This window comes from Protomyctophum parallelum (assembly GCF_964188405.1).
Source record: "Protomyctophum parallelum genome assembly, chromosome: 5".
Lineage (NCBI taxonomy): Eukaryota > Metazoa > Chordata > Actinopteri > Myctophiformes > Myctophidae > Protomyctophum > Protomyctophum parallelum.
This window is the reverse complement of record NC_139702.1, coordinates 6,245,682-6,265,815: the sequence shown is the minus strand read 5'-3', so window position 1 is coordinate 6,265,815 and position 20,134 is coordinate 6,245,682. Positions and strand designations below refer to the sequence as shown.

General features: G+C 43.4%; 1 protein-coding gene across 3 annotated transcripts in view; it reads left to right on the top strand.

The window, feature by feature from the left end:
- LOC310859344 (VPS10 domain-containing receptor SorCS1-like) overlaps positions 1 to 20,134 on the top strand; it is a 245,180-nt gene that overhangs the window by 90,239 nt on the left and 134,807 nt on the right. For all 3 annotated transcript variants that reach the window (XR_014569292.1, XM_083765827.1, XM_083765826.1), the window contains exon 2: positions 15,448 to 15,515. Coding sequence is in view for 2 of the 3 variants with exons in the window: in XM_083765827.1 (XP_083621953.1) it covers positions 15,448 to 15,515 (68 nt within the window). In the remaining variant the exon portion in view is untranslated. The remainder of the gene's footprint in view (positions 1 to 15,447; positions 15,516 to 20,134) is intronic.

Here is a 20,134-nt window from a genome sequence, read left to right as displayed (position 1 = left end):
ACGTAACATATTAAGTTATGTAGTGTTAGTTACCCAACACTGTTTATATAGCGCATATATCCAAGGCACTTTACATAGATTGTGCATTGCATTCACCCATTCACACACACATTCATACACAGATGGCGGCGGAAACCATGCAAGGCACCAACCAGCACATCAGGAGCAATTCCGGGTTCAGAGTCTTGCTCAAGGACACTTCGACATTAACTCTGGGGGAGCCCGGGTTCGAACTGGCAACCTTGCGGTTACCATCCAGCCACTCTACCCCTGAGCCACCGCGGGCCTCAAGCAAAGGTACTCAAGCATACAGTATAATAAATGTATGTACCGGTAGATACATAGTTTACATACGTACTTCAGAAATCTCTCTCTCTCTCTCTCTACATGCTTGCCCACTTTGGTCCAAAGTTTTATTTATTACTGCGTACGAGCAACATCCCATAACGGGGTTATTAACCCATTCTGACCTGAGATCAGATTCATACCAGGTTTCCACTGGACAACATACTGGTCTGATTAACCCATTCTGACCTGAGATCAGATTCTAAAAAATGTCAGTCGTTCTTCGATTTTTCAAAAATAGCAGACCTACAAGCTCGTATCGCGCCACTCGGTGGCGCGATATGAGCTTGTAGATCTGCTATTTTTAAATAGCTAAAGCATAACATGATGCTGACACCAAAATGGGTGCCCGGTCAGAATGGGATAAAATTCATGTATGCGTTTTATTTGCCCACATTATCAAAAGAAGGTATAACCACAACTCTCTCAAGCAAGATGTGATGCCTCACCTACTTCTGAAGTTGTAAAAAAACAGTGTTGTCATTGCTCATCTATTTCTGTTCAGTACAGAGAACGTTTACCTGCCATCTGCTATCAGTTCAGAGAGGGAGTGTCCATGAATTCCATTTCAATAATTGTGTCAAGTGTTATCTTCCCCCTTATGTGCTAGTACTAAACAGAGATTTATTACCTGAATACACATTATTTTCAGACACATCACTCATTTTAAAGTACTACTGCAAACACTGTGCACTTACCGCGCACACGCAGTGTGCAGTCAAACAGACAGCCTGTGCACAGACAGTGCACACACAGCGAAAACACTCGCATTCAACACGGAAACATTTGCATATCATGCAAATGTCGGGCGCTGTCGGGCCGAAACCTTGTAAGTTCAAAACCTCTTCAGGAAATGGGGATAAATGTACCTGTAGTGTGTAGGCTGTATTCCAATTGATCCAATTTAGTTATTGCTTATTGTGACGGCCCTGCCCCCTCTGCCTCTGCTCAGTAGGCTATCTGGCAGCCTGGGTGATTAGGGCAGAGTGGAGCAGGCCGTCAGGCCAACTGTGTACACCTGAGTGGGGTGTGGTCTGGGAGAGTATATAAGGGCCTCTCCTTCCATGCTCTCAAGCCAGCTATCTTACATTCCTTTCAAGCAGTTGCACACCTTTTACAACACTCACACACAGCACACTCCATACATCCATACACTGCATACATGACTGATTACTGACATTGTCACATCTCATACCAGTTTATTTGATTATTGCTTAATTATTTTAACTTAGAATAATAAATATAATATAAAAGGTTTGCCTTGTGTGTGGACTCCCTTTTTGTCATGTATTGCCCTAGAGTGCATGACAAATGGGGGCTCGTCCTTAAGGTCAGTTTGATTGTAAAACAAAATTAGTTTTTTGATTGAAATTGGTTTGTACCTTGTTTTGTTGGGAGTTGCACACAAGTTTGGTTTTGGTTTTGAATTCCTTTTAGGAGCTGGAATTAGAACAGCATTTGGCCCCAGAGGTAAGTGTTGGGACTTGCGGGTTACAGGGGTAGGTTGGGGTATGTTTTTTTTGTGAACAAACCCCAAGAGACTGGTGCCGATAGGGTATCAGTTTTTTTGTTTTGTTCTTTATTTTACCCGTAGTGTGGTTTTTGTGTAGCGGTGGATTCTGAGGGTCACAATGGGTGGCTGGAGGGGAGAAATCCTCATGCTCAGTGGCCGACCGTAGGATGAAGTTATGTAGGTAGTATATAGGATCATTAGGTAGATTAGGGTGGGGTTTGTTCCACTTTTTGCTTAAACTGCCTTACTGCCCCACACTTGCCTTGTACCTTATAGCCCCAACACTATCTTTTTGGTAATCTGCATAATACAAATTACTGCCATTGTACAAAGTTTAAGTCACCGTCTATTGAATTGTTGAACAAGATTTTATTCAGTACCCAAGCATTTGTAAGAGAATGAAGAGTATCATACAGGCTAACATGGAGGATTCTGGGAGTGCTGGTGAATGGGGGAATAAGAGTGGTGCAAGTTTTATGACTGGGTTGTGTATTTTGAACATGGCTATGCAATTTAAGTGTCTGACAAACGTCTTCCATAAGTTTAAAACTGGACTGGTGAGCATTTGGGGAATTCAGGGATTTATTGTGAACATATGAATAAAATGTTCAATGACAACATGGCCCAAACAGTGCTTTTCAGGTTGCATGATGTGTTGTGGGTGACCCAGGCGGTGCTTTTCAGGTTGCATGCGCTGGGGGTTGGATTCAGTTTGTCATTTGGCTGTGGTGTGTTGCCTTTGATTGGCAAAAAGCACAATTTGTTGGTGTGTGCCTCCTTTGATGTCCTGTTGAGGGCAAGGAGGACACTTTGGTCCACGGACTAAGCCTGGCATATAGGCTTAAGTCCAAATTCATTTGGATGGCCCATAAATTATTTGGGTCCTAGATCCTGAATTCCAGATACATGGTAGCTTGCCAGCCTTGCTTATTGGACTTAGATTGCTTCAGTCACTGAAAATGTCAAACCCAGTTGGCTGTATTTCAGTCATGGAAACCACTTGCACTGACTCTTGCACTCATTTTTCAGTAGTATACCGACATGTTTTGTGATACCTAATCAGATGCCGATGTAATGTTTTTTTTTTGTAGCTACAATTGGGATGTTCAACATATTAAAGGTTACCCTAGAATAATGTGTAACCTGTTTTGCTTACATATCTTGTTTTCCTCAATAGACTATCCTGTCTCCGGCTCTCTTAAATCGCTCCTGTGCACTAGGTTGCTGAGGCTGGGGGCAGGATGGTGTGGCAAAGTGGGGAGGCAGGTATTTATGGTTATAGCATACAGGTGTACATTTGTTTGGTAAGCCTTGTTGCATTGTTATAAAGTTAAAGATGACGAGGTGGCTAATTGATTTTATTAGGACAAGTGTTTGTTATATTATTGTTTGCTAATTTGTGGTTTGTTTTCTGTAGATAATGTGGTGGAACCACATTCTTATGGAGGGGGGTGTGACGGCCCTGCCCCCTCTGCCTCTGCTCAGTAGGCTATCTGGCAGCCTGGGTGATTAGGGCAGAGTGGAGCAGGCCGTCAGGCCAACTGTGTACACCTGAGTGGGGTGTGGTCTGGGAGAGTATATAAGGGCCTCTCCTTCCATGCTCTCAAGCCAGCTATCTTACATTCCTTTCAAGCAGTTGCACACCTTTTACAACACTCACACACAGCACACTCCATACATCCATACACTGCATACATGACTGATTACTGACATTGTCACATCTCATACCAGTTTATTTGATTATTGCTTAATTATTTTAACTTAGAATAATAAATATAATATAAAAGGTTTGCCTTGTGTGTGGACTCCCTTTTTGTCATGTATTGCCCTAGAGTGCATGACACTTATTGTCATAAGCTCTTGTTAATATTTTTAATTGATAAAACACCAACTTAATACACTTAATGCACATCTAATATGTAGGGCTTATAGGCCATCACAATCACAATGGTGCCGGTAGGCGTGACAGCTAGCCTACTGTGATGTCAGCCTTGCATTCCCTATTGAATAGTTTATTACCAGGTTCGTACAGTAGCGGTACAGTCAATGGTTTTGCTAGAAGGATAACACAAAAAGCCCCAAGGGGCTTGTTTCCATTGTGGATAATTGTGGTGTAAAACTCCCAGACAGACTAAACAACTTTCACATTCCACATTCAATTTCTCAAAAATAGCTGATCTACATACAAGCTCACAACGTGTCGCAATGTGAGCTTTTTTTCTACTTTTGCGTGACACCCTTGTACTGTTGTACAATAAAGTGTCAAAAGTATTCAAACTAAAAAGAAAGAAAACAAGTTTAAATATGGAGATACGTTTCTGCCTGACAGCAAGGATATAATATATATGCACGCGCACGCACACACACACACAGTACACACACACACACACACACACACACACACACACACACACACACACACACACACACACACAAACACACACATACAAACACAGGTTTGTATATGCATAATTCATAACACAGTGCAACAGTATACGCTTGAGCTGAAATGAAACAGGGAGACCAGTAGCTCTGCTATTGTTCTTCGTTCTTACCCCGCTATGTAATACAATTAGCATGAGGCAAAATAATAATGTACAGCACATTACAAACATGGCCAAACATTTGTTTCATGCTATTATAACCACCAAGTATCCACTTAAAGTTTAGCTTCAGTCTTTCGTGACTCTTTACTTGCTTTGTAGTCTTCAGGCATGGAAGATTATTATTGGAGATGCAAATAGTGCAAATAAATCAATAATGCTCTTTAACTTTTTAAAGTTTTAAAGTTGGTTGAATGATTGGCAAATGGTGCACTTACTGTGTGGTAGCACCTTTCTCCAAAGCACTTCACAATGAGCGTTACATTCCAATAGCAGAAGGAACTAGAAAAAGTGCAGGTCTCCACCAGGTCAGAACGTTTGTTGTGGGCGTGCATTGTCTATAGTATTGAATGATCATAGAAGTAGCAGTTAATAGGCAATAGACAAAGAGTTACAGTATATCCTCTTATAGTGCCTGCATAAGGCTGATTTGGAAAATGTATGGTGGTGCTATTATGGCAACGTTAGGCAAGGGTGGCATCGCTTTTAGACGAATTAGCACGAAATCACCCTTATCTCTCCCTATAAGCTCCTCCACGATGGTGAGTGGAGATGGGTGGTGATCCACCTGAACTGAAGCCAAACCCACAGTTGTTGTTGTTGTATGATAAAGGGGGAGGGGTTAGGGGAGGGGATGGTATTGTGATGTCACTATATCACTGTTTTTTTCATTGGCACGTTTGACTGTCAAGGTTTCAGCCTCCAGGAAGAAACCCTAAATACAAAGGGAAGACATCATTGCACATCACACCAATACAATACAATGGGGTCTACTCTAATGAAGTACTGTCACCCCATAAACACTGGAAAATACAAAAATCACAGCACTCCATCTTTAAGTGTATTTAATTGAGTACTCTACTTGTTTCTGGGTAATTATGCACAAAACTATAATAAATATAATATTATAATTATACTGTATAATAATGGTTCTGCATGTTAAAGTAACAATCACAAACATTAGCATATTATGACAGCATCATTATTTTTATTCAAATTCCTTTCCTGGGAGTCACACTCTGATTAGACTCATCCATTTTAATACTGATGAAGACATTATTTTAAGATATTCAAGAATCGGACAGCTGAGTGCAAATCCTGATTCCTCGGCACATTTCACTTTTGAAACTATAAAAGGAGACATAATGGCATGTGGTAATTCACAGAGAGAGGCATTCCTGCTTCAGTGATCCACCAAAAGCCTGACAGGTGTTTTTTGCATTATTATATGGGTGTATTTGACTCACTTTTTCGCCGCTCAGTATTATCAGATCCAGACCCATCTATCGGTTTGGCCGATTTATCATTCGTTATTTATATCGTCTCTGTCGGGTGGAAACCTAATTATTTTGTCCAAAACTGTTACTGTTACAGTACTTTTCAGGACTCAAATTGATTTTTTTTTTGCAAAAGCATAGCAGATACACACAGGCGCAAATCATGTCGCTTCGTGACACGTTTTGAGCTTGTGGATCTGCTATACTTTTGATACTTTAGTCAAGTGTGACACTATATGATCTAGTAGGGCATTCATTTAAGAAAAAAACACAAAGTTAGTTGATCAGATATACAGTATGGTTTCCGCCCAACAGCAACGTTATATCATTTTTCTTACCACTTTCAACCTTGTGAATGTTTTCAAAAGCTACAAATAATACAGTATATTTTCCAAAATAGTTGATATACAAGATCAAACACGACGCGTTGTGTACGTATTATTGTAGGTAGTATTATTTTTGTTTCTATGTTTTAAGAACTTTAATCAAATCAAATGTTTTTAAATTGATTTGATATACACAACACATCGTCAAAACATACTGTAGGTAATCGCGGAATTTGGACGGGAACCCCTTTTGGTGTTTTAACTAAGCATTATGTTATACTTTAGCTATTGAAAAATAGCAGATATACAAGCTCATAGCGCGCCACCAAGTGGCGCGCTATGAGCTTGTAGGTCTGCTATTTTTGAAAAATCGTAAAAATGCGGCACAAATCTTTTAATATATATATTCTTTCAGAGCGAACGTTTTTTTTATTTCGACGTCAGGCCTAAATGGGCTAAATATCATTGACTGAAGAGGTATCGGGATAGTGCATAGGGATTGTCATAATGGAGTGAGTATAACTATTTTTATTTCCATTTTTAGATATGTTAATATAAATGCTGGGTACCCTGTTAAAAGCTCAGTGGCCTTGTGGTTAGAGTGTCTGCCCTGAGACTGGGAGGTCGGGGTTCAATCCCCGGCCGGGTCATACCAAAGACTCTAAAAATGGGACCCAGTGCCTCCCTGCTTGACACTCAGCATCAAGGGTTGGATTGGGGGTAAGTCCCTGCGACATACTAGCGTCATGTCCAGGGGGTGTACTTGTACATCAAGCTGCCTCACGCTACAGAAACAGGAGATAGGCTCCTGCCCTATGGGCCTCATGGCTACAGAAACAGGAGATAGGCTCCTGCCCCTATGGGCCTCATGGCTACAGAAACACGAGATAGGCTCCTGCCCTATAGGCCTCATGGCTACAGAAACAGGAGATAGGCTCCTGCCCCTATGGGCCTCATGGCTACAGAAACAGGAGATAGGCTCCTGCCCTATAGGCCTCATGGCTACAGAAACAGGAGATAGGCTCCTGCCCCTATGGGCCTCATGGCTACAGAAACAGGAGATAGGCTCCTGCCCTATGGGCCTCATGGCTACAGAAACAGGAGATAGGCTCCTGCCCCTATGGGCCTCATGGCTACAGAAACAGGAGATAGGCTCCTGCCCTATAGGCCTCATGGCTACAGAAACAGGAGATAGGCTCCTGCCCTATGGGCCTCATGGCTACAGAAACAGGAGATAGGCTCCTGCCCTATGGGCCTCATGGCTACAGAAACAGGAGATAGGCTCCTGCCCTATGGGCCTCATGGCTACAGAAACAGGAGATAGGCTCCTGCCCTATAGGCCTCATGGCTACAGAAACAGGAGATAGGCTCCTGCCCTATAGGCCTCATGGCTACAGAAACAGGAGATAGGCTCCTGCCCTATGGGCCTCATGGCTACAGAAACAGGAGATAGGCTCCTGCCCCTATGGGCCTCATGGCTACAGAAACAGGAGATAGGCTCCTGCCCTATGGGCCTCATGGCTACAGAAACAGGAGATAGGCTCCTGCCCTATGGGCCTCATGGCTACAGAAACAGGAGATAGGCTCCTGCCCTATGGGCCTCATGGCTACAGAAACAGGAGATAGGCTCCTGCCCTATAGGCCTCATGGCTACAGAAACAGGAGATAGGCTCCTGCCCTATGGGCCTCATGGCTACAGAAACAGGAGATAGGCTCCTGCCCTATAGGCCTCATGGCTACAGAAACAGGAGATAGGCTCCTGCCCTATGGGCCTCATGGCTCGGCAAGGCTACTTACTACCCTGTTAAAAACAACAACAACATAAACTAATTTAAAACAAAGAGTAATCAGAGTAATTTAACATGGTTGTGAGGAACATAAATAGTTGATAATAGCCTGCAGGACATGATCCGAACACGTTTCCTTATTAGCGAGGTCCAGATATGCTGAGATGCCGTGTCTCATATTTGTTTATTCTGCCTCGTTGTGCCCTAGGATATAATAATGCTTGTTTGTATATGCATGTTTGGGGATCTCAGCTCATGATGATATTTTGTCTGCTCCAACCAAGGACAATTACCCAACAGTATAAGAGATAATACTGTTTGCTAGCGGGCAAAAAGGCTTGCTTTAATGAAGAACGATGGGGGAGGGGTGATGCCTTCAGCTCCCCAAACATGGCGCATATTGTTATTACTGTAATGATATGAGCCTTGAGTTAAAAATTCCATTTGCATCGGCGATATTGCAACACTGGTCTCTTCTGATAAATTGTGTTTGTAAACCTAAAACAATCTGCTAAGTTTCACCCCGTTGGAATGGGAACTACTATGCTTACGTTTGAACGCCATCTTTAAACGCATAATAATTACACAATTTAATGGTTTTAAAATGCCACCACCAGCAACAAGGTCCTATTTTCAATTGTCCTATCATTATGCCGGTTTTATACTAAATCATAAATAGCTGTAATAGCCCCCCCCCCTCTCTCTCTCTCTCTCTCTCATTAGAGACACAGCACTACCCCCTCTCTGTTTCTGGCGCCCCCTACTGCTATTAATAAGTCACATACTCGTGCTCATACAGGTACACAAACAGGTACACAGGTACACGGACATTGCTGGTTGTAGGAGTGGTTGCACCACTCAAAAATGATCTACAGAATAATCGGTATACAAAAATAATCTATAGTCGCAGCTGTATCAAGATGAAGGTTACGCAAGCATGCCTCTTCATGAACTGCCTGCTTGGCCTCGATGGGGTGACATCATGTCCTCTGACCGGGTCATTCTTACAGTGCTAGAAACCAACAACAGACCTAATTGGCACGGTCAGTGATTGAGCATATGTATACTTTCCAGTTGGGAGCCCATGTGACATGAACAGACACTGAAGGCCACCCACATTAGTCTCCATATGTGGCAGACAGAAGGTCCTGGACGCGGTCCTTCACCAAGCTTCTACACTATGTCACCGCTCAGCCTTTCTAGAGCAGAGGTTTTCAACCTTTTTCACATCAAGCCCCAGTATTTATTTGGCATTTCAGCCACGGACCTAGCCTGGCTCCAGCCCTGAATCGCTAGCCACGCCCATTAAGAAAATATGTTCTGGCGATTCAGGTCTGGAGTCTGGCGTTAGTGTCGTTCGAAAATCCGATCACAGCAGCTGATTGGCCATCAGCCCAGTCACTCAACAGCGTCAGACAACAAACATGGCTGCCCCAACTGCGGTGACTCACGACTGTATCAATCTGGCTATTAAATTGGCGTATGATAAATAGTTTCTTTACAGAAACGACAGGTTTTATAAACATCATCATCCGACATATTTTACTGCTTTTGTTTACATGCTAGTATAGCGCTCGTTGGCTGTGGTTTGTTTGGTTAGCAAACGGGTTAGCCATAGCCTCATGATTGACAACGTCTTCTGCTTTCCTATTCTGAGTGGTTGGTATGAACCAATCACCGAAGACTGCTGCTTTTACAACGCCCATCCCATAAACTGCTGCCGTGGGGAGGGCTTTCAGTCTGAATAATGAAGCTCCAAGGAGCACACTTTCTTAGGTCTTGCTCCTGAATTTGTCAAGTTAGAGCTCAATATACTGTAACTAGCCTGGCTTGGCCAGCCTCATAGCGGGGATTCACTGAAGATTCTTCCCATAACTGCATGGAACTTCCAAGCATAAGTCCTTGTGACGTACTTTGACAGTTATCTTTTGACCCTTATGCTTGTGTGTGACACAATGTATTCAATTCATGTAATACAGTATTGCTCGCTATGCACAGGAACAAACACCCTTATCTCAAACATTGCTGTCTGAGTTAATGCTGTGTAGGGCTGTAGGCACGACTCAAGTGAACTGCATACAGTAGATGTGCCCCAGTGTACATAAAAATAAATATTAAATAACTACCATTTACCATGCAATCATGCAATCGATTATAAAAATATATATACGCACGCACGCACGCACGCATGCACACACACACACACACACACACACACACACACACACACACACACACACACACACACACACACACACACACACACACACACACACACACACACACACACACAAGCTTCCGACAAGACATGCGTGGCCGGTTAAGACACATGTGTGGCCGGTTAAGATTCACCCATGGCTTCCTCGTGCATGCGGTTAGGGTTTGGGGTATCGAACTATTGCGTGTCGGACTGTTAGTACGTCGGTCCAAAGATATGCACCCCCTATGCAGCTTGTACATGTGCTGCCTTTAAGTGTGTCTGACATAAATAATGCAGTGCAGGCGCACCACTCAGGTGAAATGCATAGCAGATGTGTGCAACAGTGTGCAAAGAGTAAAATAAACAACCAGTCTATGCCAATGCAATTTGTATGTGCCTTTAAGTCAGGTGCCATGCTGGGCTCCGGGGCAACATCCAACTGTGTCTCCTTGTGTTCACACCGCTGCTATAGAGAGGTTGCCGGTGAGTCACCGTACGACTCGTGTGACTTTGTGAAACAGGTCCGCCAGCATGGGGCTCCTGTGAGTACAAGTAGGTGCACCTTGGGTAGGACAATTGCATTGCGAGGTTGGTGCTTATTACGTATGCACTAACAAATGCGTCCCCACAACACCCGAACATGTGGTGCACTTGGGCCGACATGCGAAAAAGCTTCGGGCCGTTGTTTAGGAGGTGCAGTGGGAAAAGACAGACAGCAACTAGCCAAAACAAAAGTTGTTGATCAAGAGTGATTCAGGAAGTAGCCCAGTTTTTTTTGTGTGTGTGTTTTGTTTCTCCAGTGTGGAAAGAATTAGCCCGGGGAATGAATGACCTTACATGTCCGGACTACACCCATGCATGCTAATGAGCTACCAGGTCCATTTAGATGCCCAGCTGGAGGCTCAATTCACACTCGCACCATGCAGCACCTCTCTCTCTCTCTCTCTGACTGTCGCTTTATCTTCTTCTGTCTGTCTGTCTCTGTATATCTGTATATCTGCCTGCCTCTCTCATACTATAACGCTAACGCTTTCTCCTCAGAACTATGTACACTGCTATAGGCCAAGGGCATGTACAGTATATTATGTCTGTTAATTACACGGTGAGGGACAGTGAGGGACCAATTATAACTTTTGTAACTTTACATTTTGACACCATGTTCATGTGCCCGGCCGCCTCACTTCCTGTACTTGTATAGCTGTTCTTGGTTTCTCACTTCCTGGAACTATTGCTCACATGCTTTTGAATTTTTCCCCAAAGCTCCCCATATGTTCAAACCTTGTCAACAGAAAATGAATGACCATGTTTTAACTAAACAAAACATATTTTCCATACAATACATTTGATTTCTGAGTTAAATATTCAACCATGTTTTAACCAACATATTCCCTTGTTATCACCCAGTATGTTATGTTTATCTATTCTATATTGGAGAACTTGTACCCAACACATGGCAAGAAACCCAAAGCCACAACAGCTACGTCGCTATTGCAACACCCACAACACCATCTTACACACTACACCCACACACACTCACACGGCAGTGACGTCACACACTTACCTTCGCAGTGTTCGGGACCTATCTCCTCCTATCGCGCCGAACGCCAAAACTCGACACCACCCGCCAAACACTGGCACTGGCACTGCCACCAAAAATGCCTCCCTTCCACACTCACGCCGCCAATGCATTTGTTTACTACAAACATTATCGCCCGAAGCACCCACACCCCCGGAACACTGTTGCCCTTTCACCACACTAAATTCGCCAGGTCTATGCAAGTGAGCACAAATTACATGTGAGAAAATGCATTCACAAGCCCACAAATGCCATTCAAATGCCATTCAACACACACTACGACTCGCTTACAATTCGCCAACCTGGCAACTACTACCCCGTCTTTTAAGCCACTCCCCTGTGCTGCTCTGATAGTCTCCCTGACAGTCCTGTCCGCAGGAGAATAAAACAAGGAAGGAGAGGAATCTTCGCCTCACGATTTTGCTTATTCCTTCTAAATCACTGATTTTTATATTAAAATTATATATATTTTTGGGCCATGTCATGTGGTCTACCTGCAAAGCCTTTGTGATCTATACTGGTAGATCCTGATCTACCTTTTGGGCACCAAAAGGGGGGCATTAAGAATGCCCCCCGACAGCATAATCGGAGCAAATACCGGGCAGTGTGTATGAGCCATAAAGTGTTGACTACACTACACTAATAAGGACACATCATAATAACTAATAACCCATCCGTTACTACATGTGGAGTCAACTCCCGCAATTTCCTTCTTCCCATAGTGCGCGGCGGTCGCGAAATTCTAGTATATATATATCTTGAAATCGGAAATGGTCGAGAACTCAAGAGTCGAGACCTATATGGGAAGTTGCATCATAATCCAAGGAGTCTAGGGAAAAAAATATTTTTGATCATACGATCATAAGAGTTATAGGCCAAAAGGTGAACAGGACAGTTGTTTATGGATATTGTTTGATTGATTAATCAATCAATTGGTTGATAATTGGGGATTATTGTGCATCATTTCTAGAAGAAGAAGAAGCCTTTATGACCAAAGTCATTAAATTCCAGCTGTGAGGCTGTGTGGCACAGTCGGTAGTGCTGTCGCCTCACAGATAGAAGGTCCTGGGTTCAATTCCCGCTGGGGACGCTGTGGGCACTGGGGGCGTACCGCGTGTTCTCTCATCAGTGCTCATACCCGAGGCCGGGTTGTCGAATGGGCCTTTCTGTGTGGAGTTTGCATGTTCTCCCTGTGTTCTCATAATACGTACCTTAACAAAAACATGCCGTAATCCTGGTATCTAAACCACTTGATGGAGGGGAAAGGAACTGGTCGGAATAACCTTCCACACGCTACGTCCGGCCGGGGAAACTCTCCCCTGTCAGGTGAAAAAGCAAAGACTCCTCGTGCATAGAAAGAAGCATGAGGTCAGTCTGCTGCCCCCCCCCCCAGGTTGACAGAGGAAGTGTAGCGCCCAGGATTACATTAGATAATTGACACTGGGTGAAAATAATCGGTTGCAAAATTGTGGGTTAAAGAAATAATAAAAAAAAAAAATTAAATGCCAGCCGTGTGTGTGTGTGTGTGTGTGTGCATTTGGCCACGGGTGTGTTAGACTAAAATGATAATACTGATTATTTGTGCTTAACCACATTCACCCTATCCTGGGGTCCACCTATGCTTTCTATGGCATAGGCAGCTCCACCAGGGACCCCCTATAGCCTGGGGTCCACCTATGCTTTCTATGGCATAGGCAGCTCCACCAGGGACCCCCTATAGCCTGGGGTCCACCTATGCTTTCTATGGCATAGGCAGCTCACGGCAGGATCTGCCGGGAGAATCTAGACGCAGCTGCGCGACATGAGACTAATTAATTAGAGCGGCAGAGAGAGAGAGGAGTGTGTGTGTGTGTGTGTGTGTGTGTGTGTGTGTGTGTGTGTGTGTGTGTGTGTGTGTGTGTGTGTGTGTGTGTGTGTGTGTGTGTGTGTGTGTGTGTGTGTGTGTGTGTGTGTGTGTGTACGTGTGTGCGTGTGTGCGTCAATTTAACAAAGGTGCAGACGATCAGAAATCAGCAGAGAGTGATGGACGTTTGCGCTACTCTATGCCGAAGTGGACTCGGCCCCACACTTTCTTTTTCTCCCTGGAAATAAAAACGTCTGGTTTACTTTCACCCTGGCATCCCTGTTTTGATCATGTCATTATAGGCAAAACATAAAATAATCATTAAAACATAATTCTAATGATGTATAAGCTCATAGTGTCATACATCATAGGCATGCAACATATTGTGAGATTTAGATTGGCAATTTTAGCTATTTTTCTTACGACAAAGTTTAGATTATTGACATTATATTATTAAAATAATAGTGGAAATAACACAAGCTCATGGCTATCTCCTCTGTTTCCATGCAACACTGTCAACTGTACAACGAGGTATAACGGTATAAAACAGGGCATAAGTGGTTAAAATACCACAGTCTTGAAGACGAGACCGAGTCTCCCTGTGAATATCACTCTTCATCTCTGCCGTGGAATTTGATTGCAATGTGAAATATCCACCCAGTCACAAAGTAAATAGATGGGGAGCTGCCATCCTGCTGCGGCTCTTTTGTGCTCGGGGATGGAATGTGATTCTTCTGCCTCCGTTTCCCCCTCAAAGACGTCAGCAGCTTGGCCTACTTTTTTCTGAACCCGGGCGTCTTGGGGGTGTTAACTGCACGAGGTGTACTGTATTTGGATAGCAGTATTTAAAATCAGTGTGATATGATTTAGTAATGAGTATAAGACAATTAGAGCCACAGAGGAATGTGGAATGAATGTTCGAGTAGCATTGTGTTGCACTGAGGCGTGCCGTCGTAATACGGTCTAAGCACTGGGTGATTTTTTTTTTTAATTGTGCACCTCCCTCAAACCTTATCATAACCCGAAACCTTAACTAACCCCTACCCCAAACAGATGTTCACACTGGCAGTGACAAAACAACAGGCTACAAGCATAGACTGTAAACAAATATGGACAAAGCATTCCCCGGGTCTAACATGGACGTAAAATGAAGCCTCTTATTCCTGCACTGTAAGTCGCCATCTTTCTAGATCCGTTTGGGCCCAGCTGGCCATTGGCTGGCTCCGTTTTGGCCCAGCTGGCCATTGGCTGGCCCAGACACGAGGCGGGACTTCCCCCCTTCTTCTCCGTTGGTTTTTATTTTGACTCGAGTGGGAGGGGAATCCCGATCATAGACTGTAACGGTAGCCACGCCCCTCAGAACATGCGCAACTTTGTGGTCATTTTTTTAATAAATGGGACCATAATTTTCCAAAAAGAATATTATGACATTAGAAATGAAACTTTAAACTAGTGACTGGAAGCAGAAAGTATTCATGACCATGTTTATTAAGGTAATACAGTCTAGGTGAAGTTGGGCCCAAATACATGGACTTCTATGGGGCTATGGGTTTTTCTGGGTCCAATGACAGCGCCACAACAGGCCATTATATGAACTTTCAGGAGTTTCAGGCTTCACAAAATATCTGTCTGACAGCCCCCCTGGCTACAAGCGGTATTGCCATATGTCTGCAAATTTTAAGCGACTTTGGGCTTGTTTTTTTATGTGAAGTCACTTTTGGTCTTTTGGGCTTGTTTCTAAAGTGTAGTACTGTAGTTACTTATTTGGGCTTGCTTTTGATTATCGTACAAAAAAGTTATTGTTGTCAGCAGTTCTTTTTTTTTTAACCCAAGCTTCATATTTGTCTCGCTCATTTATCTCACACAACCCCTCACAGCAACCCCTCAACTCAGTGGCTACTAGTAGAGGTGTAATAATTAAAACCAGGCGTTCAGTCACAATTGTTCTTATTTTTTCTTTATTTGTTTGTTTTGCAGGTGATTCTGATGCTGACCAAGTTGTTTGACTTCAACCTCAACAGCGTCACAGAGAGTTCATTATGGAGGTAAGCTCCTCATACCAATATATATATATATATATATATATATATATTTTTTTTTGTGGTTGTATTGCAGGGGGGCAGTCAGCCAGATATTTCGTGAAGCCTCATTTGAAATCGGTAGTTCATATAATGGCCTGTTGTGGCGCTGGACCGGACCCAAAAAGCCCCATAGCTCCATAGAGGCCCATGTATTTTGGCCCAACTTCACCTAGACTGTATTACCTTAATAAACATGGTCATGAATACTTTCTTCTTCCAGTCACTAGTTTAAAGTCTCATTTCTAATGTCATAATATTCTTTTTGGAAAATTATGGTCCCATTAATTAAAAAAATGACCATAAAGAAAAAAAACCATTGCGTATGTTCTGAGGGGCGTGGCTACCATTACAGTCTATGATCGGGATTCCCCTCCCACTCGAGTCAAAATAAAAACCAACGGAGAAGAAGGGGGGAAGTCCCGCCTCGTTGTCTGGGCAGCCAATGACCAGCTGGTATACAAAACGGAGCCAGCCAATGGCCAGCTGGTACCAAAGATGGCGACTTACATCAGGAATTAGCATATTATTACAGGCTTCATTTTACGTTCATGTTAGACCCGGGGAACGCTTTGTCCATATTTTTTACAGTCTATGTTGTATTGGTGGTGTAGCGTTGTAGGGGCCCATGTGTTTAGAAGACGGTTTGTGAGTCTTGTGTTTGAGTCTGTGACAAGGAAGCATCTTCAGTAAAGTTTCAAAAATGTTCACGTCATCTGAAAAACTCTGGTCTGTGTCCACTCAGACTCTTACACAGAGCATAGATACAACATAGATAATAGAAATCATATTGCCTCTAGAGTAATCGTTCTTGTCCAAGACCACTGGCAGACAGAGACAATGATTTACATAGAAATGAGCTATGCTTGCTGAATCAAAAATACTTTTTGAAACAAAATGGTATTTAAATGTCGGTCAAGGTGCTGATGTGAAATGTGTGTGCCATTACAATTTGGCATTTGTATTAATGTGTTTTGAGATGCATGAGGTACAATGAAAGAGCTATTCTAATTTCATGGTAAGAGTGACTTTTTTCTTTCTTTAAAACATTACCGCTGACAGCTGGAAACCTTGTATGTCCAAAACATTTATACTTAAGACACGCTCCATATATGCATGGCCAGTACAGAATTAATTACATATGTTGATCTGACTCACCATGCCAAAACGCCAGCGCTCACCCAGCCAGTCTGCTGTCACCCAGGCGGCTGCATGGTAAATGGTGCATTTATATAGCGCCTTTATCCAAGGCGCTTTACATAGTTTGTGCATTACATTCACCCATTCACACACACTGATGGCGGCGGAAACCATGCAAAGGCACCAACCAGCTCATCAGGAGCAATTAGGGGTTCAGTGTCTTGCTCAAGGACACTTCGACACTAACTCTGGGGGAGCCCGGGATCGAACTGACAACCTTGCGGTTACCATCCAGCCACTGATCCACCGCCGCCCCTGCATGCACGCAACCTCGCTCTTTACATTTACAGGGGATTGTAATTATGCACTGCATTAATGCACCTTTTCCCCCCCACTTCTGCGCTGCCTTTTTCTGTGCCATCTACGTTTGTAAACGTAGCTAGGCTAATGGTACCTACTGGTGCTATCTACACGTATATTCGTAGACAACCGTTTCGAAATAATCTTCCGCGACCATCACTACAGTGGGAAGGATTTCACTGAGCATGGGTATGTGTAGAGAGAGAAAATATATATGCACGCGCCGTCGGTCTGTTTATCTTTTAGCATTGCTCCGGCTAGTATGGAGCTCCTCCTTCCCCACCAGCGATGCGATTTTTAAATCCAGCCTCCATTATAACCTGATTTTCAAAGCGCCGTATCTGCAAAGGTTCGAGACCTGTCCATGACCATGGTGGGCCGCTGCGCACCCGCCGATCGTAATTCATTTGTGAGTTTGTACCGCGTCGCTGAGGAAATGTAGCTGGTTGTACTGCTAGCTAAAGGCCGTGAGCTAATGCGAGTGGTGTTGACTCCTTCACAGAGGCCCCCACCTTCCTGTTTAACCCGGAAGGGAAACAAGCTCCGTAGAGTGGGAGCAGACGGGCGGCCTTTCGGCAGTGTGAGCATGCTAACACTAGATGGCGATTTAGACCATTGTTACAAAATACACATTCACCAATTAAACCCTAATTTATATTCTGCCTAGACCTATTCGATCTACAAGCTCACAACAGGTCACGATGCAAGTTATTGTGGGCTTGTAAATCATTCAAAGTGATTTGCCAAATTTGGGAAAAGGTTGAGCACCTTTACTTTGGTGCTAATTAAATGTTAACACACTGAAGTCAAAGTTTTAATGAAGGTTTTTGTATTGTGTTATTGCTACTTTTACTAAATAAAATAGAAATAAATCCAAGATGAAATAAATTTCCACCGCTGCTGGCGAGGAAACACATTGCAACGGGTTGAACTGGGCTGGATCATTCTGGCGTCTTTCATCAAAGAATTAACCATCGACACTCAGGGCCCATGAGACAATGACATCATCGGGCTATTGATCGGCTCCACGGAGGACCCTATCACAGAGCTGCTTGATTTAAGAGCCAATGACTTATTTTTAGTGTTACAGCAACTCTCCACATGAACCGATAAAAATCACCCACGGCCTCCGCCAGATCCCTGGGAAGATGAAATAAGTTACATTAAATAGAAAATGATGGCTTCTCAAGGACAGATGAGTTTGAGTGAAACTCGTCAGTCTTTTCTCTGCAGGCGCCTCAATGCGGGACTTTCTTTGCCAGTGCTTTCAGTTTCAGTTGTCAGTTGTGGTATATGGGCGGAAACTGCCCATAGATCCGAAGTCCCGTTAGTCCGAACATGCACTGCTCCCGTGCTTGCGGTTAGGTTTAGGTTTGCTCCGTGCTTGCGGTTAGGTTTAGGTTTGCTCCCGTGCTTGCGGTTAGGTTTAGGTTTGCTCCGTGCTTGCGGTTAGGTTTAGGTTTGCTCCCGTGCTTGCGGTTAGGTTTAGGTTTGCTCCGTGCTTGTGGTTAGGTTTAGGTTTGCTCCCGTGCTTGCGGTTAGGTTTAGGTTTGCTCCCGTGCTTGCGGTTAGGTTTAGGTTAGGGTTAGAGATAGGGATAGTAATTTCGGAACAATGAACCTTCTGACTAATGACACGGCACCATATGGGCGCCAGTCGCCAGTCCCTCCTATATTCAGCTATTAGTTAAATTCCCATTGACAATGAATGGAGCATTTTCCGTCAGTGTCTGAGCAAATAGGCATAGTGCATGTCTTGAAAGTGTCATAGTGTCTAGTATTTTACACCATGATGATGTACGATGATAAGAGCGCCCCTCACTTCACACGATTTTTTCACTTAAAAAAAAACAGGTCTGATGATCATTTTGTCTGATGTTGGACTGGATTTCAGAATGCGTCGTGATTGTGAGCTTGTAGATCGGCTATTTTCAAATGTCCGAAATGTAGGCTATTCAGGGCTGAATTGGTTAATGTATGTTTTGTAATAATAATCAAAATCTACAAAGTAACTATAGTAAATAAAGCTTTCAAATAAAGTAAAGAGTAAAAGTACAATATTTGCCTCTGAGTAGAAGTAAAAGTATTGGAAATACTCAGTACAAATACCTCAAAAGTGTAGTAAATCTCCCAAATACATGATTGCAATATATATATATATATATATATAAACAAACATTAGAATACTTGATTATCTACCGTACACTGCTAGTAATTTGTTTTTTACATCACAGTCATAGCACAAAATATTCTGTGGGTCTTGAAAGAGTACTTTGGCAGTGTGGGCAGTAAATGACTTTATATGTTGCATTCCACCACTGGTGAAAGGCAAGTAGACATGGCTGTGTGGGTTTAAAAAGCCATCCAGCAGCGCAGCTTATTATTACAGCTGAGTCACCACTTGAGTTTGTCCACTGAATGAGGTGAAGTTAATGAAACATCCTACGAGGACACAAACTCATTTATGAAGATGATGTGACACACTGAGAGAAATGGAAGTAATTATGAATGCTATTACGATGAAGCCGATTCCACCTTCACAGCCATATAGTCAACCTAACACATTCCACACACACGCACATGCACACGCACACAAGTGATGGCTTTATTCTGCTTTGCATACCTGTACGTAGTACTACGTACTAGCCTATCTCATATAGTACACACGTGGGAAAAAAGGTTGGGAACCACTGGATTAGGAGGTGGGAAAAGGTTGGGATAGTTCATATGAGGGCAGGAGATATGAGTCGTCCTCCCTGCCATGATAAGCAGCTTGGGTGGTTGAAGGCATGGCAGAATTCCAGACAAGTTTACAAACCCTTCAGTGCACTCAGACGGTGCACAGTCTATTCTTAGCATCACATTAACACACACACACACACACACACACACACACACACACACACACACACACACACACACACACACACACACACACACGCGATTCGTAAGCTATTATGTTCATATTAGTGCCCCTCCTTACGAGTCTGTCTGTCAGTCGGAATGTCTCAATGACAAAATGTTGGGGCACTCAGTGCGTAGTGTGGTGGTTGGCAAAATGGATGCTACAGTATATCCATTAGAGGG